The 20874-nt window shown below is 57.0% G+C and overlaps 1 protein-coding gene and 1 long non-coding RNA gene across 2 annotated transcripts; both read right to left on the reverse strand.

The window, feature by feature from the left end:
* Positions 1 to 10247: 10247 nt before the first annotated feature.
* On the reverse strand, positions 10248 to 13210 carry LOC120408387. The gene is made up of 3 exons (XR_005600662.1): positions 13151 to 13210; positions 11828 to 11963; positions 10248 to 11605 (listed from the first exon to the last, which is right to left on the reverse strand). It is a non-coding gene; the product is annotated as an uncharacterized LOC120408387 (long non-coding RNA).
* A 1285-nt stretch (positions 13211 to 14495) lies between these two features.
* LOC120407318 lies at positions 14496 to 19242 on the reverse strand. The gene is made up of 5 exons (XM_039542827.1): positions 19047 to 19242; positions 16689 to 17191; positions 16212 to 16264; positions 15789 to 15808; positions 14496 to 14670 (listed from the first exon to the last, which is right to left on the reverse strand). Exons 2-5 carry the CDS (start codon positions 17188 to 17190, stop codon positions 14496 to 14498), a joined length of 750 nt encoding a protein of 249 aa, XP_039398761.1. The 5' UTR covers position 17191; positions 19047 to 19242.
* Positions 19243 to 20874: the final 1632 nt, after the last annotated feature.

The following is a 20874-nucleotide window of genomic DNA, read 5'->3' on the forward strand; positions in this document are numbered from 1 at the left end:
GATTTGGGAGAAATGAAGTAACAGCTGCCCAAACTGAGCTTGAGCACTCCTGAATCCTGAGGTGTTCAAATCTGAAAGGCAGGCGCTGGGTGGGGGGGCCTGTGGGCTCCATGGGGGAGTATGGCAGCAATGTGTCTGGAGCTGCATGGAGCCAGACACGCTGGTCTGAGTGGCACAGTAAGTGGGCTGGTGGTGGGAGCCGGGGTCGGGCGTCCCCGGGGGCCGCCACGGGACCGGGCGCGGGGGGGGCTGGATGGGGCAGAGGTTCAGGGGGGCAGTCAGGGGACAGGCAGCAGTAGGATAGGCATGGGAGTCCCAGGGGTTTATCAGGGGATAGGTAGGGGGTGGGGTCCTGGGGGAAAGTTGGGGGGGGTGCTAAGGCGGGGGCAGTGGGGAACAAGGGTAAGGGGGGCTTAGATAGGGGCTGGGGACCCAAGGGGCCGTGGGCGCAGGGGTCTTGGGAGGGAGCAATCGGGGGACAAGGAGCAGCGGCATTTAGATAGGGGGTGGGGTCCGGGGGGCACAGTTAGGGGCAGGAGTCCCAGGAGAGGAGTATCAGGGGACAAGGACCAGCGGTGTTAGATAGGGGGTGGGGGTTCTGGGGGGCAGTCGGGGAGGGTGCAAACAGTGGTCGCGTGCCGGGATTCAAACCGCTCTGGGCTGCTGGCAGCCGCGGGGAGCCCTGAGCCCTTAAAATCCCAGCCGCAGCCGGGAATCTGTGGGCAGCCCAGAGCCCTCTGACTCCCAACTCTGGCTGAGATTTAAAGGGCTCTGCACTCCCTGCGGCTGCGGGCAGCCCCAGAGCCCTCTGACTCCCAGCCACGGCTGGGATTTAAAGGGCTCTGGGCTCCCCGCGGCTGCCAGCAGCCCAGAGCCCTCTGACTCCCGGCCGCGGCTGGGATTTAAAGGGCTCTGGGCTCCGCGCGGCTGCCAGCAGCCCAGAGCCCTCTGCCTCCCTGCCCCGGCTGGGATTTAAAGGGCTCTGGCCTCCGCGCGGCTGCCAGCAGCCCAGAGCCCTCTGACTCACGGCCGCGGCTGGGATTTAAAGGGCTCTGGCCTCCCCGCGGCTGCCAGCAGCCCAGAGCCCTCTGACTCCCGGCCGCGGCTGGGATTTAAAGGGCTCTGGGCTCCCCGCCACTGCCAGCAGCCCAGAGCCCTCTGACTCCCAGCCACGGCTGGGATTTAAAGGGCTCTGGGCTCCCCGCGGCTGCCAGCAGCCCAGAGCCCTCTGACTCCCGGCCGCGGCTGGGATTTAAAGGGCTCTGGGCTCCCCGCGGCTGCCAGCAGCCCAGAGCCCTCTGACTCCCGGCCGCGGCTGGGATTTAAAGGGCTCTGGGCTCCCCGCGGCTGCCAGCAGCCCAGAGCCCTCTGACTCCCAGCCACGGCTGGGATTTAAAGGGCTCTGGGCTCCCCGCGGCTGCCAGCAGCCCAGAGCCCTCTGACTCCCGGCGGCTGGGATTTAAAGGCTCTGGGCTCCCGCCACTGCCAGCAGCCAGAGCCTCTGACTCCCGGCCACGGCTGGGATTTAAAGGGCTCTGGGCTCCCGCGCTGCCAGCAGCCCAGAGCCCTCTGACTCCCGGCCGCGGCTGGGATTTAAAGGGCTCTGGGCTCCCCGCGGCTGCCAGCAGCCCAGAGCCCTCTGACTCCCGGCCGCGGCTGGGATTTAAAGGGCTCTGGGCTCCCCGCCGCTGCCAGCAGCCCAGAGCCCTCTGACTCCCGGCCGCGGCTGGGATTTAAAGGGCTCTGGGCTCCCCGCGGCTGCCAGCAGCCCAGAGCCCTCTGACTCACGGCCGCGGCTGGGATTTAAAGGGCTCTGGGCTCCCCGCGGCTGCCAGCAGCCCAGAGCCCTCTGACTCCCGGCCGCGGCTGGGATTTAAAGGGCTCGGGGCTCCCCGCGGCCGGCAGCCCAGAGCCCTCTGACTCCCAGCCGCGGCTGAGATTCAAAGGGCTCCCCGCGGTTGCCGGCAGCCCAGAGCTCTCTGCTTCCTGGCCGCAGCCGGGATTCAAAGGGCTCTGGGCTGCCCGCAGAGCTCCGTGTGCGGGGGATTTAGAATCCCCTCGCGGGCCGCACAGTGAGGCTCCGCGGGCCGTATGTTGTGCAGGCCTGGATTATATGAACGTTGGCCGCTAGGCTGTTCTACCCTGCTGCAAAGAGGGATTATATGGACTTTGTCCGCTAGGCCGTGCTACCCCACCCTTATAGATGCTGCCAGCAGTCGCTACTGCAAATACTGGGGAGGAAGAGCGTAAGACCGGTGACAGTAACAGACGGCCCGTAGAGAGGCAAACACTGAGACTAGAGAGGCGAGGCCCCAGCACCGTTCGGCACCTGCCACAAAGGGGCGCTGCGGTGCCAGGTCCACTACAGACTCCTAGACTTTAAGGTCAGAGGGGACCATTTATGATCATCTAGTCTGACCTCCTGCACAATACAGGCCACAGAAGCTCACCCACCCACTCTTGTAATAAACCCCTGACCTATGTCTGAACTACTCAAGTCCTCAAATAATGGTTTCAAGACTTTAAGGTGCAGAGACTCCTCCAGCAAGTGAACCAGGCCCTGTACTGCAGAGGAAGGTGAAAAGCCCAGCTATGGTGATCAGCTAAACCCTGAGCATGTGGGCAAGACTCACCTCGACCCAAGAAGAGCAGGCCTGGGCAGAGCAGGTCTGTACCAGGGAAGGAGAGTGCTTTCCCTTGGGCGGCACAGCCTGGGGCTTAGCCAAATTGATTACAGAATGAGTCCTACCTCCGAGGGACCATGTATTGGCCCCGAAAGAACCAGACTGCAGCGGCGATAAAGCCTAGCTGGGCTATGCACTGGAATGAGAACTAGGTAGGAAGTTGAAAGCAGCAAGGAAAGCCTAGAAGGGAACTTGAGAAGAGAGGTAGGATGTGCCCAGGGAAACCTGCAGCAAAGAGAAAAGAGCAGACCTAGCTGTTGAGCACAGAGCCCTGGGCTGCTACCAGGTTCAGGATGGGACCGGGTTCCTCTACTGACCCCAAAGAAGGGGTATAAATGCACCCAGAGAGGTTACCAAGCCCAGCAAGGGGCTGCAGGCTGAGCCAGAGCCCCAGTGAGAGGAGAAGAACTTTTTTCTCTGGGAAGACCTTTTTGGAATTTTACTGTGTCACAAACTGAGCCCCAGAAGCGGTGACTAAAAGTAGTGAGCCGGCCAGAGGGCCGAATTACCAGGCAGAGAGACTGCCATGGTGCTGGAGTGACCGTCAATGGAGGACCAGAGGCACCTAACAATGAGTAGATTCATTGATTATTGGCATCGTCAGCAGAAATGAATTCCTCTCGTCATCCGCGATGGCTCATGGAAGTCTTGGATACTGAAGGAAGGTCCATCCCCACAAGTGGGAATCCCATTTGAGTTCCAGGGACTGGTTAAGCAGGCAAAGCAGGGCTCAGGGTTTCTCCAGCAGCTCCTAGAAACTCCCAGAAGCAGAAGGAAGTGCAGGCAGAGCTGCAGATGCAGCTGGTAATCTTGAGGAGCAGCAGCAAGACCTGTCAGAGATCCTGCAAGGGAAATGAACCTGCTACGCCCATGGACAAACAGAGCAGCCTCGGATCTAGTGGCCAGTGAACTCTGGTACAAAGCTGCTTCCATTATGGAAACAGCCTGGTCCTGGCGAGTGGGTGGGAGACCAGGGAGATGGGAGGGGTTACTGAGGCTGGGGTGGGGAAGAAGCTGTGGGGCTGGGAGGAAGGACATGGCCCAGCTTGTGGGAAGGATCCTGCCGGCTGTGTCTGGCGCACTGTGCAGCCTCTTCTGTGGGAAGTTCTCATGGGTTAGTGTGGCCTGAATCTCTCCTGCTCCTTTGTTCTCTTTGGGCTTCACAGGAGATGTCTGGTGAACTGCCTGTGGACTCTGTGCCCGCACCGCTCGAAATTATTCGCTACCTTCAAAGAAACAGGGCACAGCTCAGCCTGGTAGGTAGGCTGGAGACTCACACTTCACTCACACACACAACACTGAGGGGCTTTGGGAAGCACAGTAACAAAGAAGAGATTTAAGTGATACTAAGCAAGAGAAAGAGACAAATTTCAAACAGACAAACAAAACAAAACACACTTTGTAGTGACTCAAACTGAATCATAAGAGTCACAATTGTGGCCTTAGCAGTTTCAAGACTAACATCTCCGCTTTCCTAACAGACCTTATTTGATGTCCCTATGCACGGTACAAAAATTCTCTGTCGAATCTGCTGATTTGATTGCTTAGCCTTTCGGTTTCAGACCCTCTGTTCTCTTTCTGGGGTGCCTGGACCTGACTGCAACATCTCTCTTCCAGTCTCTGGCCCAGCCTCTTCCACAGACGTATGCTGCAGCCAGCCCAGCTCAGAGAGCAGTGGAGACACATGATCTCATCCTGTCAAACCAAGCAACATGGGTCGCATTGAGGCTTAGATGGAAGATCCCAGGTATCTCGTGGAGGTAAAAACCATTCACTCTTCTGGGCACTTTGGGCTTCCTGTTCCATAGCCTAGTTGTCATCATGACTTTGTTTTTTTATTCTCAGAGGACGTGTCTGGGATCCTGGAGACTGTTTCCTGCTGGAGGTTTGAGCGGGGAGAGATCACTCAGAAGATCACTCGGGTCTGCAGGGTTCATGGGAGCAGCCACACTCCAGCAGGCCATCTGGAAGCCTACTAAAAACTGCTTACCTACGACTTACAAAGTCCAGACCCAGTTTGAGGCTCCATCCCTGAGGCCTATTGGCAGAGTCCCAGAGCAGCTAATCGGCCCCCGGGACCTCCTTAAACCAACAGCAGGAACAAGAAGCTGTCTGCTCACCGGGGCTCCCCTGTCTTCTGGACCATGTGACTCGCTGTGGCTCATCTGATTTGAGGTCTGAACACAATTTGATCTTTTGCTTCTGCTCTTCCAGTATCCTGACCCAGCTGACTCTCGACTCCTGTCTTCTGAGTGTAGACTCTGCCTCTGAGCACTAGATCTGGCTGCTCATGACCCGGCCATGACACTGACTTTTCTACAATTCCTCCAATGCCCTTTTCTGCTCTCCAGCTCTGCTCTCCCAGCAAGACACACCAATCCCCTGGCTCCCAAAGTCCTAGTTGCTGCTATTCAAGGGCTCAGGGTAGTGCTTATGTGCCCCCTCCCGCACCACAGCTGCTTTTCCTATGAGAATCTCCCTAGCGCAGAGGAGAAATCCGCTCTTCTCTTAGAATCAGTCCTGGCAGCAATTCAGGAAGTCATAGAAGGGACGGTCTGCTAAGCTCCCTCTGCAATGCCACTGTCAGAGACCATTACTGGTGGGTGCCAAGTGAGTGCGCAGGCAGCTGCTTGAGAGACTCCTAGGGGCAGGGTAGTCGTGTTTCACGGTGACCTCTGAAAGCCATGCAAAGAGTGCAGCATTGAAGAGACTCTCCTGCGGTAACAAAGGGTTTCTGTTCTCCTACATAGTCAGCCAGTGAGGCCAGTTTGCAGCATGTGGAAGAGCTGTTTGGTGCCTTGTTGGAGGATTCACCATATAGCTGGCATCAGCTTCAGATCCTGGAGTCCCTATGATATGGTTACCATGCATCCGGATTTTCCAAGACATGTCCAGCTTTTTGGTTTTTAAATAGCCGTCGGGGAGGAATTTGTAAAAATCTAAAGGTCCGTGATTTCCCTCCCAATGCCCGGGCCACCCAGAGGGGGAGCAAGTGGGGCAATTTGCCCCAGGCCCTGGGCCCCGCAGAGGCCCTCACGAGAGTTTTTGGGGGCCTCTGGAGAAGGGTCTGTCACTCGCGCCGGGGGCCCCAGAAAACTCTCGCGGGGCCCGGGCCCCCAAAGCTTCTTCTGCTCTGGCTCTTCAGCGGCAATTCAGCGGTGGGGGGGTCCTTCCGCTCCGGGTCCCGCCGCCAAAGACCCCGGGACCCCTGAATCCTCTGGGTGGCCCCACCCAATGCAGAGTGTGACTCAGCTGAAACGGCGGCCAGGCCCGATTGAGCCACTCACATCCGGGCCTCCAGTAGTCAGAGCCCCTCCCCTGGTCTCCCCCTCCCCTGGCCTCCCTCTCCCCCCTGCAGCCAAAGTCCATTTAATCCTCCTTTGCAGGTGGGGTAGCGCGGCCTAGCGAGCAGAGTCTATAAAATCCCCCCTTGCAGGCGGGGGAGCATGGCCTAGTGGCCAGAGTCCATATAATCCCCCTGTACACATGGGGTAGCACGGCCTAACAGCCAGAGTCCATATAATCCTTCACGGTTCAGGGTGGGGGGGTAGGGGCACTCGGGCCCACCCTCTCCACCGAGCCCTAAGCCAGGGCCCTGGTAGCGGCAAGCTCTACTTGCCGCTTGCTCAGCGGGGATCCGCCTGCAACACGCCGAGTGGTAATACAGCATTAACACCGTTTATCTCTACTTTCCCCTGGGAATGGCAGTGCTTCTGCGGCGAGGGGTTCTCCGGTCTGTTCCTCCCCTGGGTCGTCCTCCGTCAGAGTCTCCGGTGGAGCCTCGACAGGGCTGACGCCTGGATCCTGGCTCGCAGCCCCTCTCTCTGCAGGAGCTAACAGCGTGTGTCCTTCCCCTCTGGCGGTCAGCCCAGACTGAGCTGATGTGCAGGCTTTTATATCTGAGCTCCAGTTGGAGCATGCCCAGCAGAACTTCTGGGGCGGGGCTTCCTCTGCCAGGGAGGAAGGGTTAACCCCTGCTATGCCAGTGCAGGACCGCTCTGCCCCATCACACACTCTCCCCCTTAAGACAGTCCCCTGGGCAGCCTGACCCTTGGTCGTCTCCTCCCCTTCCCCCTACCCCTCCGACCCCCCCCATCTCGGGAAAAGAAATCTGCATCCGCATGAGCCTTTCCCGGCCGGTGTAACACTCGAAAGGAATAGGGTTGGAGGGACATGTACCACCACATGATCCGTGTGTGTGAGTCCTTCATGCTGTTAATCCACCTGAGGTGCGTGGTCTGTTACCAAGGAGAAGGGTTCCTATTAGGTAGAACAGCTTGTGGCTCAGATACCAAAGGCCGTATTTTCCCTTGGCCCACCGTATAGCCCGGGTAGATCAGTTCTTTCTGGCCCAGGTGACATTTGGTTCGGTTTGCGGTGAGTCCTGCTCTGCCCAGCGCCCACAGCTGGAGCTGTTCCTTCCAGTTGGCACTGTAGATGATGATGTCCGTCAGTGTCTCCTGCAGCAAGCCGACCCGTGCGAAGATCTGCAAGAGTTCATTGGCGATAACTGGAGCCGTGGCAGACCATAGTGGTACCACCTCTGGATACCGTGTGGCATAGTCAACCACAACCTGATATACTTATGGCCGGCGCTACTCTTCTCCAAAGGCCCCACTAAGTCCAAGCCCATCCGTTCAAAGGGTGTCCCTCCTGCTCACCCACAAGGGGGCCGTGCCCCCCCAGGGGGTCATGCCCCAGCCCGCCCCCATGTGCCTTGCCGCCCTCCCCAGGACCCTGACCCATCCACCCCCGTTCCCTGTCCCCTGACTGCCCCCTTGCCATCCCATCCAACCCCTCCTCTCATTCCTGATGGCCCCCCAGGACGCCTGCCCCATCCAACCACCCCTTCTCTCTGTCCCGACTGCCCCCCATCGTCTCATCTAACCCCTGCTCCTTCCTGACTGCCCCCCTGGAACCCTTGCCCCCATTCGATCCCCCTGTTCCCTGCCCTCTGACCGCCCCAACCCCTATCCACCCCCCCCACAACCCACCGAACTCCCCTGCCCTCTTCCAACCCCCCCTCCCTGCTTCCTGCCCCCTTACCACACTGCCTGGGGCCGGGGCCGGGGCCAGGTCCGCTTGGCCAGGACCGGGACTGGTGCAGTGGGGCTCGACTCCACAGGCTGGGCCGAGCCAGGCCGGAGCTGGTCAGTCAGGACCAGGACCGGCGCCGCGGGGCCTGACTCCCTGGGCTGGGCCGGGCCGGAGCCGCTCGTCCGGGACCAGCACTGGCGCCACGGGGCCGAGCCAGGCCGGAGCCACTGGGGCCAGAGCCGGGGGTGCTTGGCAGGGACTGGGCTGGGGCACTCGGCTGGGGCCAGACAGGGCCGCGCTGTGCCTCCCTGGAGCTGTACTCGCACCCCCCAGCCCCAGCCTACCTGCCTGCTGCTTGTTTCAGGCTTCCAGCGAACATCTGATTCGCGGGAAGCAGGGGTGGGGGAGGAGAAGGAGGGCGGAGCGTTCAGGGAGGAGGGGGAGGTGAGCTGGGGCGGGGGGGACGGCTGCCCGAGCTTTTGTTAAACGGAAAAGCTTTTTCAGAACCGGTTGTCCTGGAACAGCTGGTTCTAAAAGGGTTTCTAAATTTAACATCCAGTTCCTGCGAACCGGCTCCAGCTCACCACTGCCATCTGCCCAAAGCAGTCAATGGCTCTTACCTCCACGAGGGAGCGGGGTCTCCCTCTCAGCCTCTCTGAGAACTAGCACTGCTTGGTTTCCTAGGACAAGGTGACCTGTCCCCACTGCTCCCTGAGGTGGCCCAGCTGGGAGGCTGTCACACACCCCAGGGCCTAGCAGACAGGTGGGGAGGAGGTTCCCGTTCATGTCACCCTCTGAGAGCCCACAGAAGGGCCAAAGGAAGAATTAAGGGCAAGAGGTGAAGCAGGCCCTGAGCCTCTGTCCCATCCTCACCTCCTCAAATGTGGAGCTTCCTGAGCTTCAGTTGGGCAGATGGAAAATGTAGCTCTGGCACAAAGGTGCTTCTGCGCCATCTGGGGCAGGGAGAGCTCTGCCTGGGAGCCCAGGGAATGGGATGGGGCTGAGAGCAAGGAAAGAGGGGAGGGGTAGGGAGTGAGGGGAAGAGCTCATGCCCCAGATGAAGGAAGTTTGGGGTCAGAGGGAAGGACCCTGCTCCACAGAGAGGGGAGAGAGTTTCTGTCAGTGACAGGGGCCTCCATTTCCCCTTCCACTAGCCCCCCATTTCCAGGAGACAGAGCAGTACCTGCAGCAGGGAGCGGAGTTGCTGAGGGGGGACCTTTAAGGGCATCAGGTGAGGCTCAGCCCTTGCAGCACCTCAGGCACCTGGTGCAGCTGCCGGATGCTGCGGAGCTGACCCATCACCTTGGCGGTGATGTCCTCCAGCTGCAGGGGAAGGAGAACATGTCAGAGACTGAGACACTGCCCAGGAATCAGGGAGGATTAAGGGCACCTGGAACCAGCACCATTTCCACCCAGCAGCTGCTCATGTCTGAGTGGTGGATTCACTCTCCTGATCCCCAGGATGGAGGCTTCTTGTCCTCTCTAGTGACCTCCAGTGCCAGCCCCCCTCCTTTAGGGTTAGCTCCTGCCGCCTCCCCCTCAGTGCCCCTGACAGCTGTTCCACCTCCAACCCACCTGGGGACACCGCTCAAGTTGGTAGAACCCTCTCCTCCACCCCTGCCTCCATTCCCACCCAGGTAGGGCAGGAGGGATTCTGACAGCAGTGAAGTGGCCTGCGGGGAGGTTGAGACCTTTCCCCAAGTCACCCCAGTGACAAATGCTGAAGCCAGAGGATGGCAGCCCTGGTGAACGGGGCAGGTCAGCAGCCCCTGCTGGCTGAATCCTCCCATTCTCTCTAGAGCGGGTCCAGCCCTGCCAGCAGCAGGACAAGCTTCCCCCACCCATGTGCCTCAGAACTGCCTGGCCGGTCGCCATCACCCATCAGTCCTTGGCCTCCCAGGCTGCCAGTGATGGGAGCAACTCTGGGTGGTGGCTGGGGTGACATGGACACTAGGCCATGGGGAAATAGGTGCAGCTCTGTGGGGCAGGAAAGGTTCACACAGGGCACTTAGGGGACTCTCCTGCCCTTCCCAGGAGTGAGAGCAGAGCATCACGTCCTAAGAACACAAGTCCATGAAGTCCACAAGTCCCCACTAGGCTCCTTGCTCCCAGGCCAGCAAATGGTGATAGGATGGGAATGAGGCCTGGGCCCGCTCCAATCTCCTGAGTCGAATGCAGCTGCTTACCGTGTACCCCAGCAGTTGCTCGGCTTCCCCCAGGATGGCGTATGTGAGGAGAAGCCCAGCCTGGCTAATGCACAGCAGGGGGTTGTAGATCGCTGGCACGGCTGTCTTGAGGAAGCATTTCCTCTGCCCGCAGAGAAGACTTTTCCAAAGACCTAAAACCAACAGGACAGGAGGCTGTAGCAGATTGCCCAGAGCCAGCCTCCAAGCCCTGGAGATAGAATGGCCTCAGTGTCCGGTGCCCCAAAGGAAGGGTAAGAGAGCTGCTGTAGCCAAGGCCGTTCATTCCCCAGGAGGCTTTCAGGGTCCCGATGCTCAGGAAGCACCTATATGAAAAGGTGGCAGATGCTTAGGGACCAAAGCCTCCAGTGTCTCTTTCTGGAGGGCAATTGATCGCAGGGGCCATGATGGGCTGGAAATAGATCTCTAATGTGGGTGAGCAGGGCCCACTCTGCTGTGCAGCGCACCGAGATGATAGGGGACCCTGTATTGCTTCCAGCAGAGAGATCTCCTGCACCTCAGTGGCTAGAGGAGTGTGCGTGGGGGGGGGGGGAAGGGGTTGGAGCTGACAGACCAAAGGTCTATTGCCCCCAAATTAGTGATTTCTCTAGTAGCTGGCTATGGCCTCGGCAGCTCCTTGGTTTCTGCCAAAGGGAATCCAATCTGCAACCTGACCAGGATAAGGAGACTCATGTCCCAGTCCCCATCACAGACACTCCTAGGAAACTTTTCTTCTGCTGCAGCAATTCAGCTTGTGGGAGGCAGGACAAGCTCACAGAGTCTCTCTCACGTGGCATCTATAGGGCAGCATTCTGTAGATGCACTTGGAGATCCAGGAGCCATTCCAAGGCCTCCTCTGTGATGTTATCAAAATCACACATTTCACCTTTGACTCCAATCTGGGGGCACTGGGTTATGGTGTGTTCCAAGGTTTGGATGTTCTCAGCACAGTTGTGAGACAGGGGGCCGGGAGGTCTTTGATTTTCTACTTGTGCAGCAAGTAGTCGCAACTTGGGTCAGTGACAATGTGCTTCTTTGGCACAGTGGCTGAGGTCCAGATACTCTGCCATTCCCTGGCCAGGACTGGAGACATGAGGAGGCGCATGTGGTGCATATTGGCTCTGGAGCTCACTGTGTCCCCTCCCCAGTTCTCGGCTTGGGGCATTCTGCTTCCTGACTGGCAATGGACTTGGGCAAACCCCACCTCCTTTCTCTGCTTCTACAGGGTGCAGGGAAGTAAACAAGGGTCTGCTCAAGCACTAGTGACTGACGGACCCAGTGCTCTTCTCTCAGACACTTGGGGATCAGCCAAGGGGACAAGGAGCAGAGAGACACCCAGAGCCATAATCCTCTATTAACTCACCCACCCGGGGATTCGCCTTATGCCACGTAGCAACGGCTCCATGGAAGACACTCAAATCACAGCAACTAGCGAGGTTCCAATGTGGGACCTTTAGCACCAGCCTGTCCCACTGGGTGCTGGGTGAGGAACTCTGAGCTGGAAATAAGGAGTGGGCTCTTGTCCTGTCTCCAGGAGGCATCCACTGCAGGGACCCCAGCCAGCCCCACTCCTGAGCTGTGTCCTACCCTGCCACAGTGTCCTTACCTCCCCCACCCTGGCTGTGTTTTGATAGCCCAGGAGCCTGCTGTCCTGGTACCAGTTGTGGCACCACAGATCCTCCACCTCGTGTATGCTCAGCCCTGGAAGAGAGAGAGAGAGAGACACTTTGATCATTCTGGTTGCAGTTTCTGTGTCCTTCCAATCCCATTGGTGGCTGCCCAGTGGAGTGGAGAAGAACAGAGGCGGAGAGAGACTTGTTCTCCAGCTGGTGTCAGGCTGAGGGAAATTGTCTGGGGTCCCATTATCCACCTGTGGTCCCTTTCAGTCCCCTGATGGGTTCCGTGTCCCAGTGGGTTCCTTACCCCTCTGTTCGAGCAGCAGCTGGTACAGCCGGTAAGTCCCCTCCCTGGCCTGCCGGCTGATGTCCTGGTCTGGGTAACTCACAAACAGAGCCAGCTGGGCCACGTGCTGACCCAGCCTAGGGAACTCTGCTGAGATCTAATGGAAGGGAGAGGAGAGGAGACTCCATCAGCATTTTCCTGTCAGCTCCCTGTCCCCCCTGGGCCAGAAGGCTCCTTCTGCAGGAGATGCTGGGGGAGAGGAGCCTGAGACAGACCCTTCATTTGCTCTGCTGCCAAGGGAGCCAGGAGCTGCTTTGGGATGCCAAGCAGGGGCTTGAACATGGTCCCCGTCAAGGTTCCTTCCCACTCCGAACTCTAGGGTACAGATGTGGGGACCTGCATGAGAACCTCTAAGCTTAATTACCAGCTTAGATCTGGTTTTCTGCCACCACCCAAAGCATTTAAGAGTTATTTGGGAAACTCTGTCGACCTCCCCCCTAGAATATCTCCTCCCAAATACTAGAACCCTTCCTGGGTAGCCTTGAGAGACTCCTCCACCAATTTCCTGGTGAACACTGATCCAAACCCTTGGATCTTAAAACAAGGAAAATCAATCGGGTTCTTAAAAAGAAGGCTTTTCATTAAAGAAAGAAAGGTAAAAATCATCTCTGTAAAATCAGGATGGAAAATAACTTTACAGGGTCATCAGATTCAAGGAGCCCAGAGGAACCCCCTCTAGCCTTAGGTTCAAAGTTGCAGCAAACAGGGTAAATCCTCTTAGCACAAGGAACATTTACAAGTTGAAAAACAAAGAGAAACCTAACACGCCTTGCCTGGCTGGTACTTACAAGTTTGAAATATGAGAGACTGGTTCAGAAAGATTTGGAGAGCCTGGATTGATGGCTGGTCCCTCTTAGTCCCAAGAGCGAACAACCCCAACACAAAGAGCACACAAACAAAAGCCTCCCCCTCCCACCAAGATTTGAAAGTATCCTGTCCCCTTATTGGTCCTTTGGGTCAGGTGTCAGCCAGATTACCTGAGCTTCTTCACCCTTTACAGGGAAAAGGATTTTGGTGTCTCTGGCCAGGAGGGATTGGATAGTATTGTACACAGGAGGGCTGTTCCTTCCCTTTATAGTTATGACAATCCCCTTCAAGGCCCAGGGACGACACTTGACCAGGACAAGAAGAACTTGACTCAAGCCTATCTCATTCCCTGCTCTGACTCTGCCTCCCAAGAGGAACACTGCGAACCCACAGCCCCTGCAGCAGCAGATCCTACAGCCCGGTGGAGCCAGCCCGCCTGCGCCTGGAGTCAGGAAGCTGGGGTCAGAGGTCACTTACGTCAAACTCGGGGAGGGTGACTGCAAATCTCAGCAGGGCCGTGCTGCTCTTAATGGCCCTGGCTCTCTCCTGGGGCACCCTGGACACGATCCAGCGGTTGACATGCTGTGGGGAAAGGAGGCAGGTCAGGATGAATGGGCAGGTGGTGCTTTGCAAATGAGCCCCATCCCCCGCCCCAGCCCCAGGGGCCCGAGACATTATGCACAGAGAGAATAGCTGAGTCATTGATCACAGAGCTTTAGAAGGGGATTCTTTCCCCCAGGACGCAGCTTGTATCCTGCAGGTCACAACTTGTCAGGGTCTCTCTAGATTGGTCCCATCCTCCCAGAGCTCCTGATTCCTGAAGAGTTCACCAGAAAGGAGACTGAATCCTCGCCCTTCCCTGCCACTAAAATCCTTGGTGGGATGTAAGGAGTCACTGAGAGCACAATCCCCCCAGGAATTTCAGAGCATATCAGAGAGAAGGGCTGATTCCCTGGGTTCCTCCTGTTTCTCTAGGAAGGAGCGTGTGCCTCTTCTCTGAGAACCATCTCTGGAAACTCGTGGGGTGTGTGTGGGGGGGGGGGGGGCACGGGGGGGTTTCAGACTCTCACTCCCCAAGACAACCAGGGGCCCTGTGATTAGTGTTCAACAGAAGCAGACAGAGCTCTGGCTTGATGTCCCAGCTCCTTCCTCTGTCCCTCAAGAAAGCAGGACCTGACACTGCATTGCACTGACCTCCCCAGCCAAGGACGCCCCAATGGGGACCCAGCTAGGAGGACAGAATAGAAACTGGATCTGCCAGTCTCTCCTTACCAGCCCCAAAGAGTTAAGGTAAAATTGGTTCCCACCCCTCCTTATGGGACTCACCTCCAAGATGAAGTGGAGCCTGCCTGCGTCTGGGGACTCTGCCAGCAGGTTCCCCAGCACAGCATCCAGGAGCTCTGGCATGACTTTGTGTAGCGCCTGCAAAGCATGGGTCAGAGTTAGGGAAACTGGGCCGACCCCTGCCACAGGATGGGAAGAGGGTTCTCTGGGAAGCACTGGTGAGACTCCCAAACACATCTCCTGGCCTCGCTCATTCATGTCCCACTGCAGGCAATTAGCAAGGATTGATGACACCTGGATCTTTGATCCATGAGCTTAGCAGGTCTCTGCAGACGGCCTTGTAGGCGGAAGAGTAGGATACAGCCAAGTTGCTATGGATGGAAGCTGGGCTGCTGGGCAAAACACGGCATATGGAAGAGAAAGAAAGAAAGAAAGAAAGAAAGAAAGAAAGAAAGAAAGAAAGAAAGAAAGAAAGAGGTAATTCTCTGGAGGGAAGGATCCAACCCTACAGCTTGTTCCATCTCTGCCTACCCCACCCCTAAATCTGGAGCTCCAGCGACTCAAGGGAGCCGGACAAGGACCACTCTGGAAGAGGCGGAGGATGTACCTGGATGTCGGTGGCGTCCGTCTCCGTGCCCAGGGTGAAGACCGAGCCAAGGGCAGCTTGCAAGAGGCGGGACTCTAGCTCAGGCTCAAGGGCTGGTTTCATGGTGCTGGCAAGAGAGAGGAGCTGGTATTAGACTGCGCAGTGCGGGGGTGGGACTGTCGCCAACACGGACACGAAACCACAGGGCTACAGGCACAGGCTGGCGAGAATGGAAACTGAGGCACTGAGCTAGGGAATGACAAGGCCGAGGCGTCACAGACAGACAGTGGCAGGGCAGGAATAGCGCCTGGTCCCTGGAGCCTGCTGCCCCTCCTGTATCTGAGCCCGGGAGTGAGCCCCTCCCCAAGGCCCCTGCAATGTTAGTGGGGTGAAAAGAAGAGCCCAGCCAGGACAGAGTGACCCTTCCCGCCCCACCAGCTCTGCCAGAGGAGCCACTCCTGGGAGGTGAGCGACCTGGGAGTGGGAGGGACAGTCTCCCAACCTTGGGCCTGGGCAGCACTGGGGTTAGGGGATCCAGCGGAGGGCAGGTGGGAGTGGGGAGGAGGGGGCTGTCTCGGTACCTGAGGTTGCCCACAGCAGCCAGGCAGCTGGCGAGGATCTCGCTGGGTGGAGAGTCTTTAGGAAGCTCCTCAATGAGCTCCTGTGAGACGCGAAGGAGACAAAGGAGCGTCAGAGATTCGGGCCCTGCTGACACCTCCCCGTGAGGAGATGACACAGCCAGTGCCCCACATGGCCAGCAGGATCCCCCACTACCTCCCGCTCCTCCCATTTCTTCCTGCCCAGCAAACTGGTCCCCTTCCAGGATTCCTGCCCAGCTCAGTCCCAATCCCCTTCTTCCCTCCTCCCTGTCAAACCTGCCCCCATTCAGCACCATCCCCACAACCGAGCTGGGACCATGTGATTCCTTGTCCCCCAGTCACAGCTGCCCTCCAGCCCCACAATTCCCCCACTGCCCAATCTCACAATTCTCCCTTCTCTTCTCCCTGCCTTCAGCCCCAGCAATCCCTGCCCTCTGCTGCCCCCACCCACACCCCCCAGCCCCCACCCATTAGCCCGGCCATACCCCGGCCAATCCCACGTCTCTCTCCCCCCTCCAGCTGCCGGATGACGGGTCTCACTCACCACAATCCTCTCCACCACAGCCGCCTTGCAGCAGTGCGGCTCCAGCGTGTCCTGCCCTCTGTCCTGTGCAGCAAGACACGCGGGTAGATGGCCCGCAGGAACCTGAGCTGCTGCCCCTCATCCTGTACCCACCGGGAGTGGGGGATAGTGAGAGAGAACCTGTTAGCTAGGGACCTTCCTCCCCACCCACACCAGCTCCAGGGCTCAGGCCTCAATGGGGGATTGTGGGGAGCCGCCTCGTGTCCAAATCCCCCACGACTCCTACACAAGCAGGACTGGGAACTGGGACAGTGCCTGTGGGGGGAGGAGACCTCGGCTGTTGTGGGACAAACACCCCCATCTTGGGGGTCCCACATCAGGGATGTACAAGGGCCCCATTAGGGGTGGTGGATCATCAGGACAAGACCCTCGGCAGGGGGTGGGGATGCTGGGAAGGGACAGGACAATCTTGGTTCCAGCCCAGGTGGGGAACATTTGTACCTTGTCTCTGCCCTGGAGCTGCTCTCCGATGACCTTGAGAGCAGCTTCCTCTGTGGTCATCTCCAGCCATTCCTCCGCCGCTGACTCCGTGGGGGTCCCTGCACCCAGGAGAGAAGGGAACAGGGGGATGTCTGCTGCCCCTTGGGGGAAGGACAGGGGTGTGGTGGGGAGCGCAGGATAAAGGACCCCCCTTCCCACCTCAGGCACCCAGGGCAGATCGGGCCCCACACCTCCCTCTCAGGGCTGCCTTCACACTGTCCAGGACTCCACGGGAGGTGCCGACTCCCCCAGCCCCGGAGCATCAAGGGACAAAGTGGCAGCAGCTCTTGATGCCCCCACCCCCAGCTCCCCTTGCTGCAGGGGCAGCTGTGTGACTGCTGCTGGTGTCAGTGGGGTTCACGTGGCTCAGGCCAGACACCTGGGCTGGGGACCCCCCCCCGCCATATCACTGGGAGAGTGTCTGGGCCCAGGGTGTTCACATCCCCGTCCTCACCCCTCCCTCAGCCCAGCCTGGCTCCTCACCTGGAACAAAGCAGCAGCGTCCAGAGGCGTCGCTGCTGCTGGAGCCCCAGGCACTGCTGCTGTCCCGTGCTGAGCTGATGGTGCTGGGATCTTCTAGCTCCTGGTCTGAGGGGGCTGAAAGATCCTCAGAGCCCGGGCAGGGCGATGCCCCCTGCTGGGAATGAGGGCTGGGCTCCTGGGGCCGCTGCTGCCCACATAACAGGCCCCAGAGCCTCCCTGCCCGGCGCCCCTCCTGGGCTGGGTCCTGTCCGCAAAACCTCATCCTGAGCCAGCTCCACCTGGGCTTGGTCGGGGCCTCTCCCAGGTCGGCGCCTGCGCCGGGAGCTGGCTTTGTTCTCCAGAAGGCTGGGAACTTCCGCCTTCTGGCCTGGATGGGAGCTGCTTCCCCGCCAGCGGGGACGGAGAGGTGGCTCTGCCCCTTGGGAAGATGGCCGCTCCTTCCCGAAGGCTCTGGGGGCACCTGCAGAGCCTTCCTCCTGAACCTCCGCAGGAGCTTGGCCATCCTGGAATCGAGCGGGGAACAGGTGTGAGTCTGGGGTCACTCCTGGGCCTTTTCGGTCCCTCCTCAGCCCTGCTCCAACCAGAGCAGCCCCTTCTCCCCCCATAGGAGTGCAGGGAGTGCAAGCTACACACACTGGCAGGAGTTCATTGCGTGATCTGCTCCCCCTCAACGTTCCCCCTCGTCATCCCTGCTGCTGCTGCTAGATCCAGGAAGTCTCATCCTTTTAGAGCAATGGGGTCAGTCCCAAAGACCATCGGTTACTCTGGACAAGCAGCTCCCTCCAGGATCCTGACATGCCAGCACTTTACACACCTTCCTGCAGCCTCCCAACCCCCATGGCCTGTAGCCATGGGACCCCGACCCTACTGATGGCAAACAGGCCTCAGCTACTGGCTCAGGGTCACACCGAGTGTCAGAGCCATGGATGGACCCCTTCCCTAACCACTGCTGCACACTCCCTCCCACAGCTGGCAATCGCAACCAGGCCCTAGTGTCCGCTCCCCCTGCCTTTGAGAGGGAGTGTCACTCCTGGCTCCATTGCTGCCTATTGATCTGTGGGACTGGGCTCTCTGGGCCTCACATCCCTGAATGGGCTTTAAAGAAGACAATGGTTAAAGTTTGGCCCCAACTCTTTCTTGTTTCTCTACACTTGCCATTTTAGCAAAGTTTAGAATTCTTGACGTTCAACACCTGGAAACATCCCTTTCTCCTTCGCAGACAGCTTGAGCATCCATCCTCACCCAGGCTCACTGCTGCCAGGAGTTAGAGAATCCACCCTATTCCCCTTGGACCTACCCAAGGAGTCCCACAGCAAAGTGGGGACAGAGCCAGAAAGAGAAGCCAACAGTCCTGACTCCTGTTCTAACTAACAGACAACAACCCCACAGAGGCAGGGAGAGAGCCCAGGAAATAATCACTCAATTAGGGATCTTTTCTGCACCCTCTCTAATTTTTAACATAATATTCAAAATGTGGACACAAGAACTGGATTCAACATTCCAGTTTCAGGCTCACCAATGCTGGATCACTTCCTTTCCATACTCACTACTCTATCCAGCCAAGAATGGCTTTAACCTTTTTACCACAGTTTCACATTGACAGATTATGGTGAGCAGCTCATCCACTATGGCCCCAAATCCTTTTCAGAGTCACAGCTTTCCAGCGGACTGTCCCCCATTCTGTAGGGTGCTGCCTGACTCCTCTGTTACTGGCAGGCTGGGTTTGCATGTGGCTTTATTAAAAGCTAATGATTCAGTAAGTAGTTTAGAAGAACTAGCCCATTAGAGAGAGAATCATGAATTGCTCAAAGACAACGAATGGAGAAAAGCAGCAAGAGCAAACAAACACGTTTGGTTCTGGCTTATTTCCTTGGTCTTAAAAGAGAGTAACAAGGACCTGAGTCTCCTCCCTCACAATAGCCCCATGCTCGGCCCAATCAGCATTGAGACTCTGAGACTCAGAAAGCGGAGAGGTCTCACCAGCTGTCGCAGGTCACCACCGGAGGGAGTCACTCTTAGAGCACTATTCCAGCCACATCTTTGGGAGGGCCTCCCGCAAGGAGAGTTGGAGCGCAACCCCCCACCCCTGCCCCCCACTCCACATGCGCACACAGGTCCTGGTGGTGAAAGGAGAGCAGGGGGAAAGGACAAAGATGCAAGAGAAGAAGAGAAAGGAGGGAGAGACAGGAAAAGGGAAAACAAAAGGAGAAACCCCAATGTCCCCAGTGATTCTAAGGACAAAGTCCTAGGTCAGAAATAAAATGCTGCCCCCACAATCTAGTGTTTTCCTTTCCTAAAAATCAGCCGGCACCTGATGGATCAGACTGAACAGGTTCCAAATCTTTCAGAGGCTCTTACCTTCTATACAGGGACGTCTGTTTTCTGGCAAAATCAATAATTGAAGAAGAGAAAACTCTGAAGAGGGTCCTCGTTACGCTCACGTAGGTAAAAGTGAATTATCTCGGTACTCAAGGAGAGACCTCGAGATGGAGACGCGCTGAAGCAAAGCCACAGGGATCTCCAAGGTTGCCCCTGTCGTGCACCCCTGTCCTGCCTGGATGATGTCAAGAGCTCTCTGTGAGATCATCGCCTCCCACCACCTTTGTCCAATAGGCTGAGGTCCTGCCAAAGGCCCTTGTGATGTCACTGCCACACCCACCCTCCCGCAGTGCTGATGTCCTGCCCCTGTCCAGCCACATTGGATGTTTGTGCTGCTTTCCCTGGATCACCCCACTCAATGACTCTTCATTGTGGGGATGACACCGACTATACAGTAGAACACGAGACGCTCTTCCCCATGCTACGCTCAGTTGTTCATAAATTAGTAGACTTTATGGACAGAAGAGACAATTAGACCATGGAATCTGACACCCTGCATATCACTTGCTTTCTGTATAGCATAGTAGCTAGTTTTTGACTAAACACGTTCCAGAAAGGCATCTAGTCTTCATTAGAAGACCTCAAGAAATGGGAATTCCACCACTTCCCTTTCTAGTTTATTCCTTTGGTGATTCATCCTCACTGTTGACTATTTGTGCCCTATTTCTAATATGAATTGGTCTCTTTTGAGTTTCCAGCCACTGGGACTTGTTATGCTTTTCTCTGCTAGATTAATGAGCCCTTTAATATCAGCTATTTTCTCTCCATGAAGTCACTTCAACACTTCAATGACATCACCTCCTGATCTTTTTGATAATCTAAACATGCTGAGCTCTTTCACTAGTTCACTAGCAGGCATTTTCTCCAGCCCTCAAAACGTTTCATTGCTTTTTGCTGCCCCATCTCCAATATTTCAAAATCTTTTTCAAAGGCGGACGCCAAAACTGGATGCAGTATTCCAGGATCAGTCTTACCGATGGTGCGTCACCTCCCTGTGCTCCTCACTGCTCTTTTCATCCAGCCAATGATGGCGTTAGCCCTGGGCACCACAGCATCACACTGGCTGCTCATGTTGAATGGCTTGCCCAGCATGGCCTCTCAATCCTCTTCACAGTTAGTGCTTTCCTGGATACACTTCCCCATTCTGCAGGTGTGGCCTGCATGCTTTGCTGCTAGGTGTAGGACCTTTCCTTTGGTTCTTTTCAAACTTGTTTTCTTTGAATGGGTCCAGCTTATCACGGGATCCAATTGCTCTGCGTCACTGCCCTGTCCTCAGCATTAATTACCGCTCTGCTAGTATTTGATCACCCACCCACGTTAGTGGCAGTGATTTTATATTGCGTTGCAGTTCACTGATATTTATTTTCAAGAATTAATCCTTGAGAGATGTTAGGGGGCTTATTCCTTCACCCTCTCACTTCCCTGGTCCTTCTCGCATGAACAGAGAGCAACAATACCCGAAGTCTGAAGGTGCAAACAATTTGATGTTTATTGGGGTCAACTTCCAGCAAGCATGATTCCAGTTTCCTTCCTTAGTGTCTCCCTTCCCAGCTCTGACACCACAGAGCCTTGCCTGTGTCCCTGTTCCTATTCCCTGTTCTCATTCCCCCCTTAGCAAAACATGATCCCAATTCCCCCAGCCCCTGTTCCCATCCCCCCCTTACTTCCTGACTGACTGCAGACTACATAGAAAAACTTGAGTTCTGCTTAGCTAGACCTTAACCAGTCATTGTACTGACATTTAACTAACCAATCCTAACATACTGTAACATGGTTATTTAACCAATTATATCCCACCAGCCTCTCT

The sequence above is a fragment of the Mauremys reevesii genome, linkage group 6, assembly GCF_016161935.1.
Source record: "Mauremys reevesii isolate NIE-2019 linkage group 6, ASM1616193v1, whole genome shotgun sequence".
Classification (NCBI taxonomy): domain Eukaryota; kingdom Metazoa; phylum Chordata; order Testudines; family Geoemydidae; genus Mauremys; species Mauremys reevesii.